Source organism: Mya arenaria, chromosome 4 (assembly GCF_026914265.1).
Source record: "Mya arenaria isolate MELC-2E11 chromosome 4, ASM2691426v1".
Taxonomy (NCBI): Eukaryota; Metazoa; Mollusca; class Bivalvia; order Myida; family Myidae; genus Mya; species Mya arenaria.
Genome location: NC_069125.1, coordinates 38,559,892 through 38,584,466, shown reverse-complemented (window position 1 = coordinate 38,584,466; position 24,575 = coordinate 38,559,892). Strand labels below are relative to the sequence as shown.

Below are 24,575 nucleotides of genomic sequence, written 5' to 3'. Positions count from 1 at the left end.
ATAACACAATGGAGTGAAGGTGTTAATAGCTCAACAAGTCTTACTCTATTTTGTGCAGTGAATTCCACTTTTGAAATGTCTTGCTACCTGAACATTGTTGACAATGTTAAACATAGACATGCGTTAAGTAAATTAAGATTATCTTCTCACAGGCTTAAAATAGAAGAAGGTCGTTAAATATTGGAACATTCCCCGACATGAAAGGAGATGTGGTGCATGTTCATTGAATGACATTGAAGATGAATATCATTTTGTACTGATATGTGATAGATATAAACACCTTATCATTATATACTGAGTTATTATCGAACACGACCTAGTATGTTAAAATTGATTACTCTTCTTAACTCTAAGAAGAAGTCGTTGTTACACAAACTGGCTATATACTTACTATTAAGGCAAATCAGATCAGAGACAATATAATTAATATTACAGCGTAACTTAAACTGGATGCTATTGCTCTCTTCTTGTTGTTTCTTTTTGTTTGTATTCATGTTAATTTATATATCCTGTTGTGCATGCTATGGTGATTGTTTTGATGATCATAAGCTGTGTATGCTTGCATCTATATAAATGTTCTGTTCTGTTTTGTTCATATCCAAAAAAATTTTTTTTTTATAATTTCAAGGTACTTAAATACCACAATGACATTGTGTTATGTATCTCTATGTTATGTGTTTACAGCGGGCTGAGCCTGCAGTACGTGTTTGGACTGCGGGTCGATCCCTGAAAAGAAAATTGCATCCGTAATACTTCAGACTTTTGGGAAAAGTTACATGTAAATTCTTCTTGTTATTGAAAAGTGTAAGCGTACAATTGAGTTGCCTCACTTTGACAATACAGTGTACGTGTGGCTTCATTAGAAAACGTGACTCCAAGATTGGACATTATAGTGGCATACATCTTGATTTTATTTTGTCTAAGGTGATGCACTTTGGTTAAAGCAATATGAGATAGATTAAGTTAACTAGGTTTTTTAAATATTGGAATCAACTTCATCAATCTAAATTTTATACAGGCTAGCTGTTGTTTTCTGAAAAAAATGTATGTACTTTAGATTCAACCAAGATTTTGGAGTGCTTGGTGTGCCTGACTGCCTTAATGGGATGGAAATCCTAGTTTTGCTAGGAATAAAATGACATACAGGGTAGATTGGTTTACAATTAGCGATAATCGGTTTAACAGTCAAAATCTAGCATCGGCGAATTAAGAGTGAGTTGATATATTTTAAACAGTACTAGAGGGGTATATATAACATAAATCTTACCTTAAAGCGTGCTTTATACTATACTACAGTGACTTGGAAATAAATTGTGTTCCGATTGACGATCCATGTAACCGTTTTAATTGGTGCCGTTTAAACTGCTTAACACAATTCGACTTCCGGTCTAAGCAACCTTGAAAATATTAGAATTTTAGAAAAAATAGTTTTCTACAAAATATCAGCTATGTCAAGTGCACTAAGAAAGTCTTTCTTGAAGCTGGCTTTAAATTCGATCAAGACAAACCATGCAAATCCTTCATATGCATCGTTAAAGCATTTAAATCCTTCACTTGTATGTGCACGTGGGTTGAACAGCAGTCTGTCTTGTGTTTCATCAGTGTTCAGAAGTCGAAAACATAATGCTGCCACATCGGCAGTTCCTTGCAGACAAGTTCAAACAGAAGGTACTATTGATATTCGTGTATAAAAGAGATGTTGATCGGGAAATTTTAGTTTTACGCTCAGATAAAATACTGATCATGAAATTTACTGATCTGTCAAAAGTTGTAGCCCGGAATTATAGCTATTCTGGTTTTTCCGACCTAATCCTCCGGTACAAACAAAATTAAATTGTAATATACACAAGTTACTTAGGAAACAATTGAGTCATTGGGCTGTTACATGAATTTCAATAGCTCAAAATTCGCCTTTTATTTGTACCGGCATGGGAAAACCCTGTTATGTTAATTCCGGGCTATATGCAGTGCTCCAGCTAGCCCGTTTTTCAATGGCGCAGCGCCCGTGCCCCTTTTCTTACCACCCTGCACCTATTTGAGTAGTGCCCTTTTCACAAATGCTCTATTCGCGCTAATTATCCCGTAAGTGCCCTTTTTACTATTGAAATCATTATTAAAGATCGGCAGCCGCTGTCATAATTGAGACAAATTACGTAATATTTATGATAATAGTGTTCCCGCTAGGTGTCACCATGCTGCCCCATTACCGACTGCTTAAAATATGCTGTACTGCCCTTTCATCTTCCCATGTGCCTTGTCCAAGTCATATGACAGCTAATTGTGTATTTGTGTAGTGAGCAGACGACATGTGTTTTCATAACCGGTCATCTTTTAATCCGATAATAAGGGAAAGCCAAATAGGGAACATCGGCAGGAGGCGGAGCTATTGAATACCAGCCAATCAGAATATACATTGAGAACTCGTTTATTCAATGATGAAAGTTCGTAAAATGCGACAGAAAATGTGAGGGGATGGTGAAAAATGTTGTCAAGCACAATTAAATATTTTTAAATAATTGTTTATTGTATTGTACAGACGAGACTCGCCATTTTAAACAGTGTTGATTTGAAGCAGATGGTCACTGCCGATTTATGAACACAGGAAAAGTGGCGCTAACACAATCAAATACATCACTTATTCAGTAAATGTTTTGAAAGTTTATTTGTAAAATATTGATGATGAAAATTTCTTTGTAACCCACAAAAATATGTTGATGCTTTATCTAGTGTTTACCTATCATGTCCACGATCTTGTCAAAATTCGCCGAAACCGCCATTTTGTCAGACCAAATTTAGGAGTTATTTTATCAATGTATTATGTTTTATAAGTGACTTTTTAAGAAAGGGCAGTGATTTTTATTGTCATTTTATTCTAAAACATGAGCATATTAAACATTATTTTACCAAAGACAATTAAATAACAGCCAGGCTGAATGTAACATTCGTACCCAATCCTGAACGTACCAAATTAAGATTCGTCCCTTACATATTTGTTTTTTGTGTATTTATTTATTTGATTGCTTCAAATGTTTAACTGTCTTTGTTTTTTTCTTCATTTTACATGATTTTTAGGAGAAATATGTGACATTGCACTAAAGAAGACTCCAGTCAAGTACAATCACACTATACCACAGACAATAAGACAAATTTTAATTTTGATATTAAAACACACCCTTCTAAATTTTGAGAAAAAGCCCCATTTTGTTCAAGTCTGAAAATCATGGAAAATGATTTAAAATGAGTATGAAAAACAAAACAAATTCTAGGGTGAGACCTCCCCCCCCCCCCCCCCCCCCAGAAAAAAACCCCTTGTGACAGGGGTGGACCCCTCCCACAACCACCCCCAATCGCCCCTACACGACTCATGTAGCTTGCCCTTTTCAAAACTCCATCCTGCCCTTTTCAAATCCTGGCTGGAGCACTGTATATGTATCCCTGAATCAGTTATTTTTCAGATGCAATCTATTTCCCTTAAATCCCAATTTTGAAACAATGCATGGTTTTGTGTGAAAAGTGCAATTTATATGTGATTTTTTCCAGTATTAACAATAGATGTAGATCTATATGTGACTTAAAAATCTAAAAGAAACAAAGTGTAAAAAATATATTTTATTTTGAATTTCTTTATCCTTTCCAGCCGATTCAAAATTGGGTGAGTTTCTTAGTGAAGAAATATCACGAGAGAAGGAGACGGTGCCAGAGGTTATTTCAAAGGTAGAAGGCTGGGAAGTGGAGACAGATGGTGCAGGAGTCATTCTCAGAAAAAAGTTCAATGATGAAAGGTTTGCTGATGAAGGGTATTTAATATTTCTTTCCAAACAATCTTAAGTACTTGAATAAATTCGAAAGCAAAAATTTATACTGATTATCTTATATGTTGTTTAACATATTAGTTATTTCATTAAAGCATATTTGTTTTCAATATTAATGATGACATAAACATGATGTAACTCAATTTTGAATTACAAATGTTTGATAATTTTAGTGAGTGAAATAAAACTATCTTCAAATTTTATCATTTGAAAGATAAATATAATTCTAATTCAAATTATTGTTTGTGACGATTGCAGTTTAAGAGAAAAGAAGTTGCATGCTAATTGTAGGTTTATTTTTTTTCAGTGTCAAGGTTGAGTTTGATGTAAATGACAGTGTGGACAGTGGAAGTCTGTATGATGCCCCACCTGAGGCAGAAGGGGGCAGTGAAGTGCCTCCAGTAAGTCAATTTTGCAATGTTTTAAACTTTGTTAACAGGGATAGGAAATTATTATGTAGCTGTTCAGATTTTTATGTGTAAGGGATTTCAGCGTTTTTGTAGGTAAGATTAATTTATGTCCCAAGGATGAACAATTAACATTTATAAGCTCCGAGGGATTTTTAAAGCAACATACATTTGTAAAGTTTTAGAATCTGCCTTGTGCATGTGATTAAGAACTGTTTACCATTCCTGGGTGATTACTAGTACTTAGTCATTGACGAAAATTCAAGTTAGGATCAAACCACCTACCCTCTAATCAATAGTCTGAATCACTAACCATTAGACCATCTTCGCAGAAAAGCAATTCCTAGCAATACAGCCTCCATTTTCCCCTATAATTTTGGTATGATATTTTTCCCGAAAGGTTTGGAAATGTTTTCATCTTCAAAATGGTGATGAATAAAGAAACAATGAAAACGCTCTATTTCTAACTGACTGATTAGCTTTTATAATACACTGTTATTTTATCCCAACTTGAAGTGGTATGAAAAATGTCTATTTATGGGTTAATTGACTATTTTTTGTCTCATTTTAGTAGATTTAAATTAACAAGCTTCTTAAACTGGAAAAATTTGAGGTGGGCAGTCAGGCTGAATTTTGAAATTGTAAGAAAGACAGCCCTGATATTCAATGGTTTTAAATTTGGAGTATGTGGTTAGTGACTGGTAACATTATTTCCTCACTACTTAAATATTTTACAGAAAAAATATACAAATTTCGAGTATAAGAAATTCAGCTTTCAGATCAATTGCCCATTTATGTAAATTTAAAGATGCACTCTTGCTCCCAAATTAGATTTACCACAATTAATAACTGTTTTAATGTTCCAAAAAGGATGAATGAATGTCGAAAACAATGGTTCATATGAAGGATAACGAGTTTATTTTGAAAAAAAATGAGCATTAAACACAGTATTTCTACATTATGAGAGTATAGCAGAACACAGCATATCTTTAAGCATTCACCAATCATTTAATATATTTGCGCTTTCTGCAATTAAATACATGGTTACAATCTCGTTATCAGTAATTAACATTGTCCATAAATGTATTATTTAGTAAGTAGTCTGACTATATATATCATAGGAATGCTCCAAAACAGTTTTTATTTGTTTTTCCCATGGAGCTCGTGCTAATTTCTATCACTGATTCTATATAATGTTTATTTAACTTAAAAATGTTTGTTTTCTTTTAGATGGTTTCAAGACCTCCTTTTGAAGTGGAGATCAAAAAGAAATCTGGTAGAACTCTGACATTTATGTGTGAATTCACAGCACAGGAGCCACCATATGAGGGGCAGAATGAAGAGGGCATTGGTAATTTTGTTACTTGTACCTTACCTTCAGATGTGACTTTGTTATAAATCTATGCCCATCTGCCTTGTTGTAGGTTTCTTCTTTTTTAGGATGCCTTCTTTGGCAAAATAACTGTAATGGTAAGTGATGACTGCTGAACTGAGTGCTAATTCCAGGAAAGCTATCACAAAACCTGATTCTATATCAAGTGAACTCTTTCATTTAAAGATTAACCACAGACAGTAATATGAATAAAGGAAAATAACCTCATTCACCATGCAATGAGTGTTAAGTATGAGTGACATGTGTTTTTGTTATTTATTCATTATTCAAACTGAATGTAGCTAGTAACCAGCCATTGTACAATCATTTTAGATAATTATTTAATTAGTTTTTGGATTAACTGATGGTAGATTATGCACAGCCATTATATTTTTTTTGTTTCAGAGGATCAGTTCCAGATTGTAGAAGTTCGTGTAGATCAGCCATCGGAGACCGGCACCATAGAGAATTTCTACTCGCACAGCTCTGCCGTCATGGATGGGGTAACTCGCCTTTTCATGTTCATATGATTGCTGTTAATTACATGTTAGATGTTATTTATGTCTCCTCAAATCATGGTCAAGGTCGCGGTGACCTTCAGGTGAAAAACGATTAATTGATGGACCTTATTAAAGCTTGGTTCCCGCTCAAGAATGCTTGCACCAGGAGTTTCATACTTGGTATGCCAGTCGGTCATGACTAGAAGATGACCCCTATTGATTTTGAGATCAATTAAACAAAATAGTACTTCTTACATCCAGCTATCACATTAATTCTTAATATTAATAGGATAAATGGCCTTCACTATTGAATGCGGGTGAATAGGCCTAACTTCAAGGTCACTGTAGGTTTGTCTCGAGTCCAAGGTACAAATTTCATGTCCATCATTGACATTGATAATTTCTCAGCCACAACCACACAATGAGGGAGACGAGCCCATTTTCAAAAGAGCAATATCTAGTTTTAAGTTGATGCTAATGTTTCAGAGTGGCTTCATACTTATGTGTACTCACATAGGTCTACATTCATGATCATGATAGACTATCTCTTCTAGTTTCCACATTTAAGTGTCTGTGAGCAGTTAGTTTCACCTAAGCATCTTTGAGCAGTCATGGTCAAGACAGACCAGTAACTCCCTTGTTAATTTCACTTAAGTGTCTTTGAGCAGTCATGGTCATGACAGACCAGTAACTCCCATGTTAATTTCACTTTAAGTGTCTTTGAGCAGTCATGGTCATGACAGACCAGTAACTCCCATGTTAATTTCACTTAAAGTGTCTTTAAGCAGTCATGGTCATGACAGACCAGTAACTCCCTTGTTAATTTCACTTTAAGTGTCTTTGAGCAGTCATGGTCATGACAGACGAGTAACTCCCATGTTAATTTCACTTTAAGTGTCTTTGAGCAGTCATGGTCATGACAGACGAGTAACTCCCATGTTAATTTCACTTTAAGTGTCTTTGAGCAGTCATGGTCATGACAGACGAGTAACTCCCATGTTAATTTCACTTTAAGTGTCTTTGAGCAGTCATGGTCATGACAGACCAGTAACTCCTTGTTAATTTCACTTTAAGTGTCTTTGAGCAGTCATGGTCATGACAGACGAGTAATTCCCTTGTTATACCCCCACAAACGAAGTTTGAGGGGGTATATAGGAGTGAGCTTGTCGGTCGGTCTGTCGGTTTTCATGGTTTCCGGACGATAACTCATGAAAGGCTAGACAGATTTGAAAAAATTTTGGTACACAGGTGTAACATCAGAAGATACAGGTCAAGTTCGATATTGGGGCTGGTGGGGCCAAGGTAAAGGTCACTGTTACTAAAAATAGAAAAATGGTTTCCGGACGATAACTCATGAAAGGCTTGACAGAATTTGAAAAAAAAATTGGTACACAGGTATAACATCAGAAGATACAGGTCAAGTTCGATATTGGGGCTGGTGGGGCCAAGGTCAAGGTCACTGTTACTAAAAATAGAAAAACGGTTTCCGGACGATAACTCATGAAAGGCTAGACAGATTTGAAAATTATTTGGTACACAGGTGTAACATCAGAAGATACAGGTCATGTTTGATATTGGGGCTGGTGGGGGCAAGGTCAAGGTCACTGTTACTAAAAATAGAAAAATGGTTTCGGGACGATAACTCATGAAAGGCTTGACAGATTTGAAAAATTTTGGGTACACAGGTGTTACATCAGAAGATACAGGTCAAGTTCAATATTGGGGCTGGTGGGGCCAAGGTCAAGGTCACTGTTACTAAAAATAGAAAAATGGTTTCCGGACGATAACTCATGAAAGGCTTGACAGATTTGAAAAATTTTGGGTACACAGGTGTTACATCAGAAGATACAGGTCAAGTTCAATATTGGGGCTGGTGGGGCCAAGGTCAAGGTCACTGTTACTAAAAATAGAAAAAAACGGTTTCCGGACAATAAGTCATGAAAGGCTTGACAGATTTGAACAATTTTTGGTATACAGGTGTAACATCAGAAGATACAGGTCAAGTTCGATATTGGGGCTGGTGGGGCCAAGGTCAAGGTCACTGTTACTAAAAATAGAAAAACGGTTTCTGGACGATAACTCATGAAAGGCTAAACGGATTTGAACAATTTTTGGTACACAGGTGTAACATCAGAAGATACAGATCAAGTCCGATATTGGGGCTTGTGGGGTCAAGGTCACTGTTACTAAAAATTGAAAAATGGTTTCGGGACGATAACTCATGAAAGGCTTGACAGATTTGAACATTTTTTGGTACACAGGTGTACATTTCAGAAGATACAGGTCAAGTTCGATATTGGGGCTGGTGGGGCCAAGGTCAAGGTCACTGTTACTAAAAATAGAAAAATGGTTTCTGCTTCATAACTTTAATTGGGCATGAGATATTGTGATGAAACTTGCTGTATAGGCAGCCTCTGTGAAGACAATGCTTGTGATTGAAAATGGGGCCAGTGGAGTAAAGGTTTTTGTGCACTGTTACGAAAATAGAACAACGGTTTCCGGACAAACAATACATGCATGATAAAAGAAGATGCAGTGTGCAGTAACCTTGGAGTTATGGCCTCTTTTCAAAGGAATGGTTTGCCATTCCTGTGTCCAGGCGGCATTTGGGGGTATTCGTCACTCCTGTGACAGCTCTAGTTAATTTCACTTTAAGTGTCTTTGAGCAGTCATGGTCATGACAGACGAGTAACTCCCTTGTTAATTTCACTTTAAGCGTCTTTTAGCAGTCATGGTCATGACAGACCAGTAACTCCTTGTTAATTTCACTTTAAGTGTCTTTGAGCAGTCATGGTCATGACAGACGAGTAACTCCCATGTTAATTTCACTTTAAGTGTCTTTGAGCAGTCATGGTCATGACAGACCAGTAACTCCTTGTTAATTTCACTTTAAGTGTCTTTGAGCAGTCATGGTCATGACAGACCAGTAACTCCCATGTTAATTTCACTTTAAGTGTCTTTGAGCAGTCATGGTCATGACAGACCAGTAACTCCCATGTTAATTTCACTTTAAGTGTCTTTGAGCAGTCATGGTCATGACAGACGAGTAACTCCCATGTTAATTTCACTTTAAGTGTCTTTGAGCAGTCATGGTCATGACAGACCAGTAACTCCTTGTTAATTTCACTTTAAGTGTCTTTGAGCAGTCATGGTCATGACAGACGAGTAATTCCCTTGTTATACCCCCACAAACGAAGTTTGAGGGGGTATATAGGAGTGAGCTTGTCGGTCGGTCTGTCGGTTTTCATGGTTTCCAGATGATAACTCATGAAAGGCTAGACAGATTTGAAAAAATTTTGGTACACAGGTGTAACATCAGAAGATACAGGTCAAGTTCGATATTGGGGCTGGTGGGGCCAAGGTAAAGGTCACTGTTACTAAAAATAGAAAAACGGTTTCCGGACGATAACTCATGAAAGGCTTGACAGAATTTGAAAAAAAAATTGATACACAGGTATAACATCAGAAGATACAGGTCAAGTTCGATATTGGGGCTGGTGGGGCCAAGGTCAAGGTCACTGTTACTAAAAATAGAAAAACGGTTTCCGGACGATAACTCATGAAAGGCTAGACAGATTTGAACATTTTTTGGTACACAGGTGTAACATCAGAAGATACAGGTCATGTTTGATATTGGGGCTGGTGGGGGCAAGGTCAAGGTCACTGTTACTAAAAATAGAAAAATGGTTTCCGGACGATAACTCATGAAAGGCTTGACAGATTTGAAAAATTTTGGGTACACAGGTGTTACATCAGAAGATACAGGTCAAGTTCAATATTGGGGCTGGTGGGGCCAAGGTCAAGGTCACTGTTACTAAAAATAGAAAAAACGGTTTCCGGACAATAAGTCATGAAAGGCTTGACAGATTTGAACAATTTTTGGTATACAGGTGTAACATCAGAAGATACACGTCAAGTTCGATATTGGGGCTGGTGGGGCCAAGGTCAAGGTCACTGTTACTAAAAATAGAAAAACGGTTTCTGGACGATAACTCATGAAAGGCTAAACGGATTTGAACAATTTTTGGTACACAGGTGTAACATCAGAAGATACAGATCAAGTCCGATATTGGGGCTTGTGGGGTCAAGGTCACTGTTACTAAAAATTGAAAAATGGTTTCGGGACGATAACTCATGAAAGGCTTGACAGAATTTGAAAAAAAAATTGGTACACAGGTATAACATCAGAAGATACAGGTCAAGTTCGATATTGGGGCTGGTGGGGCCAAGGTCAAGGTCACTGTTACTAAAAATAGAAAAACGGTTTCCGGACGATAACTCATGAAAGGCTAGACAGATTTGAACATTTTTTGGTACACAGGTGTAACATCAGAAGATACAGGTCATGTTTGATATTGGGGCTGGTGGGGGCAAGGTCAAGGTCACTGTTACTAAAAATAGAAAAATGGTTTCCGGACGATAACTCATGAAAGGCTTGACAGATTTGAAAAATTTTGGGTACACAGGTGTTACATCAGAAGATACAGGTCAAGTTCAATATTGGGGCTGGTGGGGCCAAGGTCAAGGTCACTGTTACTAAAAATAGAAAAAACGGTTTCCGGACAATAAGTCATGAAAGGCTTGACAGATTTGAACAATTTTTGGTATACAGGTGTAACATCAGAAGATACACGTCAAGTTCGATATTGGGGCTGGTGGGGCCAAGGTCAAGGTCACTGTTACTAAAAATAGAAAAACGGTTTCTGGACGATAACTCATGAAAGGCTAAACGGATTTGAACAATTTTTGGTACACAGGTGTAACATCAGAAGATACAGATCAAGTCCGATATTGGGGCTTGTGGGGTCAAGGTCACTGTTACTAAAAATTGAAAAATGGTTTCGGGACGATAACTCATGAAAGGCTTGACAGAATTTGAAAAAAAAATTGGTACACAGGTATAACATCAGAAGATACAGGTCAAGTTCGATATTGGGGCTGGTGGGGCCAAGGTCAAGGTCACTGTTACTAAAAATAGAAAAACGGTTTCCGGACGATAACTCATGAAAGGCTAGACAGATTTGAACATTTTTTGGTACACAGGTGTAACATCAGAAGATACAGGTCATGTTTGATATTGGGGCTGGTGGGGGCAAGGTCAAGGTCACTGTTACTAAAAATAGAAAAACGGTTTCTGGACGATAACTCATGAAAGGCTAAACAGATTTGAACAATTTTTGGTACACAGGTGTAACATCAGAAGATACAGATCAAGTCCGATATTGGGGCTTGTGGGGTCAAGGTCACTGTTACTAAAAATTGAAAAATGGTTTCGGGACGATAACTCATGAAAGGCTTGACAGATTTGAACATTTTTTGGTACACAGGTGTACATTTCAGAAGATACAGGTCAAGTTCGATATTGGGGCTGGTGGGGCCAAGGTCAAGGTCACTGTTACTAAAAATAGAAAAATGGTTTCTGCTTCATAACTTTAATTGGGCATGAGATATTGTGATGAAACTTGCTGTATAGGCAGCCTCTGTGAAGACAATGCTTGTGATTGAAAATGGGGCCAGTGGAGTAAAGGTTTTTGTGCACTGTTATGAAAATAGAAAAACGGTTTCCGGACAAACAATACATGCATGATAAAAGAAGATGCAGTGTGCAGTAACCTTGGAGTTATGGCCTCTTTTCAAAGGAATGGTTTGCCATTCCTGTGTCCAGGCGGCATTTGGGGGTATTCGTCACTCCTGTGACAGCTCTAGTTAATTTCACTTTAAGTGTCTTTGAGCAGTCATGGTCATGACAGACGAGTAACTCCCTTGTTAATTTCACTTTAAGCGTCTTTGAGCAGTCATGGTCATGACAGACCAGTAACTCCTTGTTAATTTCACTTTAAGTGTCTTTGAGCAGTCATGGTCATGACAGACGAGTAACTCCCATGTTAATTTCACTTTAAGTGTCTTTGAGCAGTCATGGTCATGACAGACGAGTAACTCCTTGTTAATTTCACTTTAAGTGTCTTTGAGCAGTCATGGTCATGACAGACCAGTAACTCCCTTGTTAATTTCACTTTAAGCGTCTTTGAGCAGTCATGGTCATGACAGACCAGTAACTCCCATGTTAATTTCACTTTAAGTGTCTTTGAGCAGTCATGGTCATGACAGACGAGTAACTCCCATGTTAATTTCACTTTAAGTGTCTTTGAGCAGTCATGGTCATGACAGACCAGTAACTCCCTTGTTAATTTCACTTTAAGTGTCTTTGAGCAGTCATGGTCATGACAGACGAGTAACTCCCCTATTAGTTGCACTTAAGTGTGACTGTCTTTGAGCAGTCATGATCATGAGAGACGAGTAATTCTCATGTTAGTTTCACTTCAGTGTCTTTGAGCAGTCATGGTCATGACAGACGAGTAACTCCCCTGTTCATTTAACTTAAGTGTCTTTGAGCAGTCATGATCATGACAGACGAGTAACTCCCCTGTAAGTTTCACTTAAGTGTCTTTGAGCAGTCATGATTGATGGGGTAACTCATCTTTATTAGGCTCACTTGAGTTATGAGGAGCTGTGACAGCCATGATTGACTTTTCTATGAGCAGTCACGCTCATTTTGGAGAGGCTAACTCACCATCTAATGTTCACACAAGTTTCTTAGAGCTGTCATGATCATGATGGACAGAGTAACTCGCCTTTTTGTGTTAAAACATTTTTTAAATAACAGTTATGATTGATGGGGTTACTCGCCTTCTAGTGTTCTCAGATTCTTCTATGAGCAGTCATGTTCATTATATATGCCTCAAGTATTCACATAAGTTTCTATGAGCAATCATGGTCATGCTGGACGGGGTAACTCTCCTTTAAGTGTTCACATAAGTTTATCATAGCTGTGATAGCCATAAAAGGATGGACAATTAGCCTTCTTGTGTTCACATACATTTCTAAGAGTTATTATGGTCATGATACACAGGGAAACTAGCCTTCCTAGTGTTAACATAGGTTCTTATGAGCAGTCATGGTCAAGAAAGAAAAGATAGCTCACCTTCTAGTGTTCACATAGGCTGCTAAATTTTAATATTGGTCTTATGAGGTTACCCTTAAATGTTTGGTGAATTTGTAAGTCAGACAGAATTGATTTGGTTTTAGTTTAGATGGCATATGATTAGTAATTCAGACAGAAAAAAATTACTAGTAGTACATGTAATAAGTTTGATTATATGAAAGCAAGACATTATCACTGTTTAATCTGCATATATATTTAATATACCATTATAAGGTGTAAAATTTAAAAATATTATTACAATTAGTAACTGCCTGTTTACAAGAGTACATAGTTCCAGTATAAATCCTTATTTCGTGGCTATATACTTTTATAGACTTATAAAAGTATTCATGGGGCAAACGTGTGTGAATTACATCCCCCCCCCCACCACTCACCAGCACCCCAAAAAAAGATAATCAACAATTAAACATGCCACCTCATACTTTTCAGAATCTGTATGAGATGCTGATGGACATGCTGGATGAACGCGGAATAGACGACAACTTTATCAACAAAATGGTCGACTTCGCCACATCATATGAGCAGCAACAGTACCTTAATTTCCTACAAAAGCTTAGGGATGTCATCCAGGAAAAGTGAAGCTTGTTGAAAACTTGTAGAGAGTTTAATAATTGCGTGGAAATGTGCTAAGTCCATCTATCTTGTTATCTTTATATGTAAAAGAGGTGTTGATGGTACTAAATGTGACTGTCAGTGTGTGTTTTCATTAAGATTTTGTTACACATGTTTGTGATTCATATCCATGAGAACAAGTGAACATTATTGTTTAATTGAAAGAAAGTCTAACGAGCAAAAGCTTCACAAGCTTTGAAATTCCCTTAAAATTACTTTGTTTATTTTAGCATTGTAGTGTTATTTCCTGAAAACCCTGAAATTGTGTATTTTCACTATCAGTATGGTTTGTTTTGTTCTGGTAAGATTACAGTGTAGCATTGTAAGTTGTTGAACTTTTACTAGTGTAAGATAGCCTTTTGTAACAAATAACAAAATCTCATTGTGCATGAACTGAATAAAAGTTTCAATATACATAAATTGTTTTTATTGTCCAATAAGTCATGTGAGGTGGTATGGCAGAACTTGTATTTGTTATGAAACATAACGACAGGGAGGTTTCTGCCTCATTTCGCACCAATCGGGGATACAGAATGTCAGTATAGCGTATTAAAAAAGTAATCTTGTATCAATATTAATGATGTGTAATTAAAGGGTGTATATGTGAGGCTCTTCACTGCTTTACCAAGAACATTATTTTATAAACTTGTCCTAAACCTATGATAGATGACCATCCATGTATTAAAGCTACTCCATTTAACAACTGATTGTTAATTGGTCATAGTGAAAGACCTACACTTGATCCTGCCCTGCTACTCTAAAAAGTTGCCATGGTCAAGGGAAGATCTTGTACTGTTACTTATTATGCTTGTAACCTCTACCAATAATAGTCATTCTAGTAAAAAAAACTGAATTACAAGTTAGCATTTAATAGTGCATACATATACATAGCATGACATAAATGACACTTGGCAATTATGAACCACTCATCATGCTAGTAATTCCCCCCCTCCCCCAATATAAATCCAAGAAAAATTATAGAAGTTTATGCTACAACGTCGTGACTGGACTACAACATCCTTCAAAACTTCATTTATGACTTGATTAAGCAGATTTGGTGAATTAAAGTAGTTTATGTCACAAGAATGTGGAAACTTACAGACGGACAGTGGCATAGTGACAATGTACTACAACATCCTTCAAACCTTCATTTATGACTTGACTAAGCGATTGGGTGAAATTAAGTAGTTTATGTCACAGGAGTGTGGAAACTTACAGACAGACTGTAAACTTCATTTATGACTTGATTGACTAAGCCGATTGAATAAAGAGTTTAGAAACTTTGAAACCAGGTACAGGAGCAGGTACATTGTCATGGGTTTAGTTTGCTTTTTTGAACACGAGATCAAACTTTGACTTATTTCATTCCTTGGGAGTTGAAGATCTGGAGTATACAAGGCTCAAACTAGACATGATATCGTGACTTTGGCTTTGTGTGGTTCCAACATGTATTCAGCATGGTTAATAGAACAGACGAGAGAAATTTTAACTGGCATCCTTCCACGGTTGTTCAATTTAGGGTTGACTCGAAAGTAAGGGTCCAACACTGCACCCAGTGTTTGAATTGTGACCCTGGGGGCCATTTAAGAAAAGATCGTAAATTAAAATTATCTGAAGTGAACCAATTATTTTGCTACATATTTGAGTGATTTGAACTTGAGTCAGTATGATAAATAAGCACAAAGTTGTTGAAATAAAAAAAATCATTGTGTTGACATTTGTTGGAGCTAAAATCCACTAACGAAACAGCCCCCAGACATTTAGGCATAGGTTATGAAGTTGACCATGTATTGTGACCTTCACTTTGAGCTGGTGTGGTTTCCATGGAACACAATGTTTGAGAGCTCTGCAGGGCTTTTTCTGCCCATTTTGGGAAAAAGACCCTAGACATTTTGGGAAATTTTGCGTCGAGAAAATGCCGAAATTGGGAAATTTTACAGTTAAAAGAAAAAGCTGTCTAGTCTCCTGCGAATTAGGAAATGATTTAATATTAGTTTATTTTCCCTTTAAAAGACCCACAATGGCTGAAATATCAATCCTTGGGGTGTAAATATCTATTGCAATAAATCATGACAGATAATATTTCATGTTTCAGATCTCTGAATTTGATAAAAAAATCAATGATATCTGAGTTCAATTACCAAAAAAACTTCATTATCGAGAGCCAGTACAGGTTAAAAAAATCTCCAAAAAAAATATTTTTTTTTTTTTTTTTTTTTGATTGGGATTTTTTTCTCAAGATTGGGAAAAATATCTTATATTTTGCTTTGGGAATGGGTCCGATAGTCGGACCCGTGGGTACTATAGAAAAAGCCCTGGCTCTTATGCAGATGAAATCTTCAGTTCTAAAATTTTTGACTATAATAATTATAGCCTTGACTTCTAAGTGGGCACAAGTGATTTTTTTTTCTTATTGGTTGTATTAAACACATACAATCCCCTCTTCACAATAATACAATACATATACAGGTAAAACAACTATATCAGTGGGTTTGATATATATAAAGTTTATTCAATTTCATGCTGTACTCTCTTAAAAATGAATTACAAATTTATGATAAACATGTTTGGCAGAAGTACATCTTATTGCATACAATGAATGATTTACAAAGAAAGAAATAAGAAGAAAAGAAACAAGAATTTCAGCTGTGAACTTGAGAAACATAACTAAGAATAAGCAACAATAAAGCAAATAAATGTTATATAACAAAATATTAAGCTTGGAATTGTAATCGCATTCTATGCACAAGGTTATGTCATAAATCTTTATGTAAGTAAATATGAAGAATAAATTCATATAACAGTCTCCATTTCTTTATAGATGAAAATGATGTCTTCATTGTGAAATTTCTCCATTACTGCTCTGGGTTGCCACCTCCAACCACTTAACTTTCCATCTTTTTACACAGACGAAATCTTGAAATTCACAAACCAAAGGTGCATTAATTCTGTTGACAGATTGCTTTAAAGGCAAACAACTGTATTCATCAGTGTTAATTATTCATTTAAATCAAATCTCAGAAATGACTATTAAATAATTGTAAATGCATTTATTCATAATTAGAATATAATTGTGTTTTATCATAAAAACAAAACCATAAGTCAACTTGAACAATTTCGATTTATTTTTATGTCAAGTTTATTTGCTTAGAATATTTTTACTATTACTTTTTTGATAATAAAATTTTCACTGAACATTTTTTAAAAATTCTCTCATTTTGAAAGTCTTAGGAAATAGATGTTACAATTATTTGGCATCTAATTAAGCTATACAGTCAAAACTCTTTGGCTCGATATCTCATGGCTCGATATCCTCGTTGGCTCGAACTAGATTAAAAGGACCAATTTATTTTTACCTCTTGTTCATATAAAATTCGATCAGATGGCTCGATATCATGAGGGTTGATATTTCTCCACACTCAGTCGTTTTCGCGGTCCCAAACAAGAATTCCACACTTTGTTTTGTTTGCTTGGGTCGATGTCATTTTTGCGGGTTCAGTTAAGAATCCCTCACCTTGATTTGTTTGCTTGGCTTCATTTAGCACAAGGCGCTAATCGATTAAACTTGCTTGAATGGTATTATAATTATTATCAAATTTAAATGGTTCAACAGTTTGAATAAACATGCTATCACTTAAAGTTCTGTCTCTAATTGTTATCCATCTATAAATTTCTATGCATTTTGAAATAACTTATAAGCTATGTTTGTGTTACCCACTGTTTACAATTGCTTGTTTGTTGTATTCGCATAAATGTATTTTAATAATAAATAAAACAAGAGCACCGCGAAACGGAGCATTATACGCCCGAAGAAGATTCGGCTTGAGGTCTTTAATAAACATTTAGGTTATGCTAGTATACTGCTTACTAGGTGTGAAGTGTTTACAACAAAGGCTTAAACTTCCAATATTGAAACTTTAATGATACTTAAGTTAGCAGTGCTAATAAAAACCTTTGTTCAACAGTATTTTTTTACAACATAGAATAATTGTAAAACAACATACATACTGGTAAGTAGTGCAATGAAGGATCTACTAATATGGAATCAGATTTTATGAAATGAAATATTTTTATAAAATCAGCATACAAATATGGTTGGTACATATCTCCTGGAAAGCATGCTTGACAAATCCTTTTAATGTAGAGATTATTTGTATAAAGTTATTTGAAAATTGCTTTAGTAGTAACCCAGTTATGGCCTGGACATGGGATTGCTAACGTCCCCCCCCCCCCCATGGTGATTCTAGTGTTTGAGGTATGGACCTGGAAATTGCGCGCGACACATCCTTTTAATGTAATGATGCTTTGTATAAAGTTATTTGAAAATGACTTTATTAGTGACCAAGTTGTGGCCCGGACACGGATTTGCTAACGCACCCCCATGGTGATTCTAGTCTTTGAGGTATGGACCTGGAAATTGCGCGCGACACATCCTTTTAATGAAGTGATGATTTGTATAAAGTTATTTGAAAATCGCTTTATTAGTTACCAAGTTATGGCCCGGACACGGAATTGCTAACGCCCCCCAGTGAAATTAGCCTTTGAGGTACGGACCTGAAAAGCATGCTTGACAAATCCTTTTAATGTAGAGATGATTTGTATAAAGTTATTTGAAAATTGCTTTAGTAGTAACCCAGTTATGGCCTGGACATGGAATTGCTAACGTCCCCCCCCATGGTGATTCTAGTGTTTCAGGTATGGACCTGGAAATTGCGCGCGACACATCCTTTTAATGTAATGATGCTTTGTATAAAGTTATTTGAAAATGACTTTATTAGTGACCAAGTTGTGGCCCGGACACGGATTTGCTAACACACCCCCATGGTGATTCTAGTCTTTTAGGTATGGACCTGGAAATTGCGCGCGACACATCCTTTTAATGTAGTGATGATTTGTATAAAGTTATTTGAAAATCGCTTTATAAGTTACCAAGTTATGGCCTGGACACGGAATTGCTAACGCCCCCCCAGTGAAATTAGCCTTCGAGGTACGGACCTTGAAAGCATGCTTGACAAATCCTTTTAATGTAGAGATGATTTGTATAAAGTTATTTGAAAATTGCTTTAGTAGTAATCCAGTTATGGCCTGGACATGGAATTGCTAACGTCCCCCCCCCATGGTGATTCTAGTGTTTCAGGTATGGACCTGGAAATTGCGCGCAACACATCCTTTTAATGTAATGATGCTTTGTATAAAGTTATTTGAAAATGACTTTATTAGTGACCAAGTTGTGGCCCGGACACGGATTTGCTAACGCACCCCCATGGTGATTCTAGTCTTTGAGGTATGGACCTGGAAATTGCGCGCGACACATCCTTTTAATGTAGTGATGATTTGTATAAAGTTATTTGAAAATCGCTTTATTAGTTACCAAGTTATGGCCTGACTTTTTGTAACAAATAAAAAAATAACATGTAAGCAATCCCGCTTGGCTCGATATTCTCGAGGCTCGAAGTATTTTGGCCGGTCCCTAGAATATCAATCCATCGAGTTTCGACTGTATGTCAAACTTAAACAAGTTTCTTATCTAAGTTTATACAGTACATTCTATAATGACCGATGAGTGGGGTAAATATTTTGAAAATTACGATATAATTATTTTAAAATCAACAAATTTAATTGAAAGTATGATTTCAAAAAATAATGAAAACAATTAGTTATAATGATTCAAATATCTGAAACTACTATTGAACACAATCTGGTGTATCAAAAACAAATAAAATTTTGAAACAGGTATTTTTGTGACACTTTCGTTTTCAATCTTTAAATTGAAATTTACATTTGCAAATCAGATCCTGCAACAACAAAACAATATACAAATTTACATTGTACATAGCACATGCACTGATAAAACATAACAATTTAATAGGTACATCTTTAAAAATTAAATTGGTTCATCACATGTTCTGTTTGGCACGAGCCTGCTGTTTGAGTACTTTCTTCTGTAACTGCATGGCAGTTTTTTGCAGATCTACATCTTCGTAGATCTCAAGGGCCTGCAGCACACATACAAGTCCGGTCTCGTACTCCTTCTGCTGACAGAGGACCCTGAAAATGGGATAAAATGCAAGTTGCATAATAATGAAATGTTTTTTTCGGATGAGGCGCAAGCTATTTCTGTAATCATATATGAAGAGGGACAGGGCCTGTGGCACCGACATGGGTAGTGCCAAATTATGACATATCGCTGACAGTGGAACCGGAAAATAAAACATCTACTGGTAAAATACTAGTGACCAGTTACCAAGCTGTGAGGTGGGTGTTACTGTTTTTACACTAACCTTCATAGGGCAGAGATTTTACCCATAATTCCAGGCCTTGCAAGTACATATCATACATGTAGGTGTAATGTGTGTAAGTGTCATATTTACACTTTTTAAAAGGATTTGAACTCCCCTGACACAAATTCTTTGATAGTTTTTTTCTTTCTTGAGCCCAGTCCAATAATCTAAAACTATCAAATTTTTACATTTGTTAATCAAAAGAACAAAACAATTGGTTAAAATAAGAGCTAACCATTTACATTTTCAAATCCAATTTTAAATTCACTAAATTCAGCAGTTAAGACATAATTGGGCTTCATTTTTGCAATTTAAACGCTGTGACTTTGGAGAACATTTCTTTGGCAAGAAAACACAACTAAACCACTGAATGTCTTCATAATCAAATACCCCAACAACATACAACTTTGCCTCCAGCCTTCTCTGTTTGTTCAGATTGTGATTTTTAACTAAAACATGGAATTCCAATATTTCCTAGAAATAAATGCTGTAAAAAAAAAATGAAGTATGTTACTTAAAAGAAAAAACAAACTTTTGAATACAATTTTTTTTTTCTGGGAGTCAATTTTTTTTTAATTTGGGAATTTTCACAAGTTTACAGCAAATTATGAATGAAATATTAATGTTTTAGCATTGGGAATAGGGCCAAGTTTCAGCCCGAAATTGGTCAGATGTAAAAAACACTGGCCTACCTGCCCCTCTCAACCAGCTCATTGTACTCCATCTGGTCCTCCTCTGGCAAGTCTTCAAACTCTGAAATATTATCTCATCTTTCACACATACGATAATTAACAGTCAATTTCATGCATAATTTAGAATTTAACATATGTGACTGTGTAAAGTGAAATAGTACTCAGCATCATATATATCTGAATCATTTCAAATCTACTTAGTAACATTGTTTAAATCTTCACTGAAATCATGATGCCAGCTTGACTGTTAGTGTAGCAATTATTTATACAATAGCACCAGAAATGGGTGCCAACACTTGACTGTTCTTGTTCTTTCCAGTCAACCAAGGGCCATAACAATTATTATTAATATCCGTAATGGACCTTTGTACAAATATGGGTAGTCATACTAAATTTTGTGTGAATATTGAAAGGTTTTTGAGATATGCTCAAGGTCAAAATTTTGCATGTCTGCATTGTTGTCAACAAGGCAATCAAAATAAACAACAAAAAACAAACAAAAAATAAAACAAAGCAGCAACTTCTCTTGTTGGCCACCTATCATTTTGCTAATTATCTACGTTTTGTTTTAGATACATCACTTTATTTCCAGAACCACTCGGACTCACCTAATTCTCCTCCCTCCTCCTCCTCCTCCATGTCTTCCTCTTCATCAACATGATCTTCCCCATCTTCTATAGACTCTGATAACCCTTCATTAGTATGGCTCACTTCTCCCTCCGTGTTTTCTTCATTCCCATGTTCCTCAACAGCCATACCATGCTCATTATCTTCTACATTTGTACTAACTTCATTAACATTCCCACTGGTAACACTAGAATTGCTTTCTCTATTCTCTTCATTGTTAGATTCTCTAGCCCTACTTGTGTTAAAATGTTGCTCCTGAGAATCATCATTATCTTTTTCAGTCTCTTCGCCATTTTCATCACCAGTATGGTCAATATATCCATCATCATCGTCATCATGACCATCCATATCATTTTCACCATAATCATTCTCATCACCATCACCACCATCAATTTCATCTACACCATCATCATTTTCCTCATTAGCAGGTGATACACTCCTTTCACTTGTTTCATCTTCCTCATCTGAACTTTCAATCACCCTTCTTTTAAAGGCTGTAGACTTCCTTCGTGACTTTTTCACCACTGGACTTTCAGCAACGATGCTATGGTTTGCTCTAGTGCTATTTAAGCTCTTCTCCAAAATACCCTTAATTTCAGTCACAGATATATTTCCAGGTTCAATATTTTCCTTATCCTCATCATCTGATATCACCAGAGAATCTTCTATAACTGATACTTGATTGTCAATTTCATTTTCCAAAGCTGAGTTGTCAGTACTGCTAGAATTTCTTTGGTGTGTATTTGAAGTCAGAAGTGGGGATTCCCCTACAATGGTTTGAAAAGGCTTTCTTGATGACTGATTTTGTTCATTCGAACTCCTGTTCAGTCCAAATCCCTTTGAATGATTCTGATCACTTGTATTGGGGCTAACACCTGTTCCTGACATTGTAGTGGAGTTGAACATTGGGTTGAAGTTTGTTACATTGGGTAATGATGTGAAGGAAGAGTTTGCCGAACTGGAAGGTCTTGTCTTGATCATGTCCGTTCTAGGATCGGGTGAGATTATTATTTGCTCCTCCACAGTTCCTACATCTTTGCGGCTTGGAGTTTTGGGAGAGACCAATTCCTTCTGGCTAGTTTCCAGGCTATTAAACTCCTCAGCAAGGTTTTTCATGCCTGTGCTGTCCCTAGCGTGTTTGGCGGGTGTTTTTATTGGTGTTTTTGCTGGTGTTCCAGTTTCCATTCTGTTTTCATCATCTTCATCACTGGATATAACATGTTCTTCCATATCTTCATGATCTTCAGAACCTGAAGGTGAGCTCTCTTCTTTCTGTAATGGAAAATAATGTTGAGTGCATGTTAGGGCCAGAGTATGATTTATACACTGGTACCTATTATAGACATGCAATAAAAAAGACAAGGGAAAAGCTGAGTGAACACCAACAATTATGAATAAAAAAACAATTGTGTTTAACTTTTGGCAACCCCATCCTGCCTGGCAGAACCCATTAACCCTCAAGTGTTTTTTTTTCAAACCTTGATAAAACAAGAGGGCTAAAATGGCCCAATATTGCTCACCTGATTAAAATGACCAACAAGTCAGTGGTTATTATGGATGTGGCTGCTTGGGCCAAAAAATAATTATTGTGTTATATCTTGCTATATATATGTAAGAATGTTATTGCAATCATTGGGGAATGGCTTTAGAGTAATATTCAGTATTAAGCATTAGATATTTTTAAACTACATATTTAAACACACACTAACAATTTTTTTCATTCTTTTTTTTCAAGGTGGACAAAACGTTAGGGACCAAGCTTATTTCATAGGTAGGGTCGAGAAACCCAAACCAGAATTAAATTAACTAGGCATTATATATCTGAGTTCCCTCCACTGTAGTCAGTTTTACTCCAATATGATTTTCAACACCACATGGACTCAACTTGGGACCCCTAAGGTGGGGCCTTTGCCACTGCCAGGCATGACTGCCGGGTCCGGACCGATTGAGGTTCCAAACTTTTAAGAGCCCTGTCTGAGATCCCCAGTGCGCGGCTAACCTTGTCCTCAGGGACATAATTTGAACAATCTTGGTAAAAGGCCATATAAGCTATCAGCTTTAGTCATAATCTAGCTAAAATAAATTAGTATATACTAAGAATCACTATCTGAGGCTGCATATCAAATATCATGGGTCATAAATTTCAGAGAAGATATTTAAAAATTTCAAATGAAGACCCTGGACAATAAACAATCACAATGGCTCTCCTTGAGCATTGTGGTCGGGTGATCTAAGAACAAACTTTGTCCCTAATTTTTCAGCATTTATGAGACTGCTGCCCTAAAGTCAGATATTGTTTTTAGGCCTTGCCGTTGTTTTCCGAGAATCAAGGGGCATTACTCAATGATTATTTAGCAAGAAAAGTGCACCTAGCTATACAATATGTGTACTAAGTTTCTTTGAATATCATGAACTTCTTTTTCTAGTTATGGCCAAGGTTAAAGATTTTGCATGAAGACAACAATGAGGCAGCTGACAACACTGAGGCAGCTGACAACACCATGGCTATTACAATATCCACTGCTGACAACACTGAGGCAGCTGACAACACCATGGCTATTACAATATCCACTACTGACAACACTGAGGCAGCTGACAACACCATGGCTATTACAATATCCACTACTGACAACAATGAGGCAGCTGACAACACCATGGCTATTACAATATCCACTACTGACAACACTGAGGCAGCTGACAACACCATGGCTATTACAATATCCACTGCTGACAACACTGAGGCAGCTGACAACACCATGGCTATTACAATATCCACTGCTGACAACACTGAGGCAGCTGACAACACCATGGCTATTACAATATCCACTACTGACAACACTGAGGCAGCTGACAACACCATGGCTATTACAATATCCACTGCTGACAACACTGAGGCAGCTGACAATATCCACTACTGACAACACTGAGGCAGCTGACAACAGCATGGCTATTACAATATCCACTGCTGACAACACTGAGGTAGCTGACAACACCATGGCTATTACTATATCCACTGCTGACAACACTGAGGCAGCTGACAACACCATGGCTATTACAATATCCACTACTGACAACACTGAGGCAGCTGACAACACCATGGCTATTACAATATCCACTACTGACAACACTGAGGCAGCTGACAACACCATGGCTATTACAATATCCACTACTGACAACACTGAGGCAGCTGACAACACCATTGCTATTACAATATCCACTACTGACAACACTGAGGCAGCTGACAACACCATGGCTATTACAATATCCAC

General features: G+C 36.6%; 2 protein-coding genes across 3 annotated transcripts in view; one reads left to right on the top strand and one right to left on the bottom strand.

Moving 5' to 3' along the window:
* Positions 1-1,361: 1,361 nt before the first annotated feature.
* On the top strand, positions 1,362-14,126 carry LOC128230072 (complement component 1 Q subcomponent-binding protein, mitochondrial-like). 2 transcript variants are annotated; one of them, XM_052942069.1, is made up of 6 exons: positions 1,362-1,668; positions 3,638-3,797; positions 4,120-4,213; positions 5,450-5,570; positions 5,997-6,094; positions 13,524-14,126. In XM_052942069.1, the coding sequence occupies exons 1-6, from the start codon at positions 1,449-1,451 to the stop codon at positions 13,671-13,673; spliced, it is 843 nt and encodes a 280-aa protein (XP_052798029.1). In that variant the 5' UTR covers positions 1,362-1,448; the 3' UTR covers positions 13,674-14,126. The 2 variants fall into 2 exon arrangements, with proteins under 2 accessions (XP_052798029.1, XP_052798030.1); XM_052942070.1 differs by having other exon boundaries at positions 1,363-1,668; positions 3,638-3,782.
* A 2,067-nt stretch (positions 14,127-16,193) lies between these two features.
* LOC128233102 (DNA excision repair protein ERCC-6-like) overlaps positions 16,194-24,575 on the bottom strand; it is a 35,721-nt gene continuing 27,339 nt past the window's right edge. Inside the window, exons 18-20 of the mRNA XM_052946986.1 lie at positions 21,288-22,578; positions 20,680-20,740; positions 16,194-19,754 (exon numbers count right to left, since the gene is read on the bottom strand). Of these exons, the coding sequence (XP_052802946.1) occupies positions 19,604-19,754; positions 20,680-20,740; positions 21,288-22,578 (1,503 nt within the window). The 3' untranslated portion in view covers positions 16,194-19,603. The remainder of the gene's footprint in view (positions 19,755-20,679; positions 20,741-21,287; positions 22,579-24,575) is intronic.

Coding starts and splice junctions, on each gene's coding strand:
- LOC128230072 (XM_052942069.1), top strand. CDS start 1,449: ATGTCAAGTGCACTAAGAAAGTCTTTCTTGAAGCTGGCTTTAAATTCG. Junction 1,669..3,637: donor CAGACAAGTTCAAACAGAAG/GTACTATTGATA, acceptor TATCCTTTCCAG/CCGATTCAAAATTGGGTGAG. Junction 5,571..5,996: donor GCAGAATGAAGAGGGCATTG/GTAATTTTGTTA, acceptor TTTTTGTTTCAG/AGGATCAGTTCCAGATTGTA.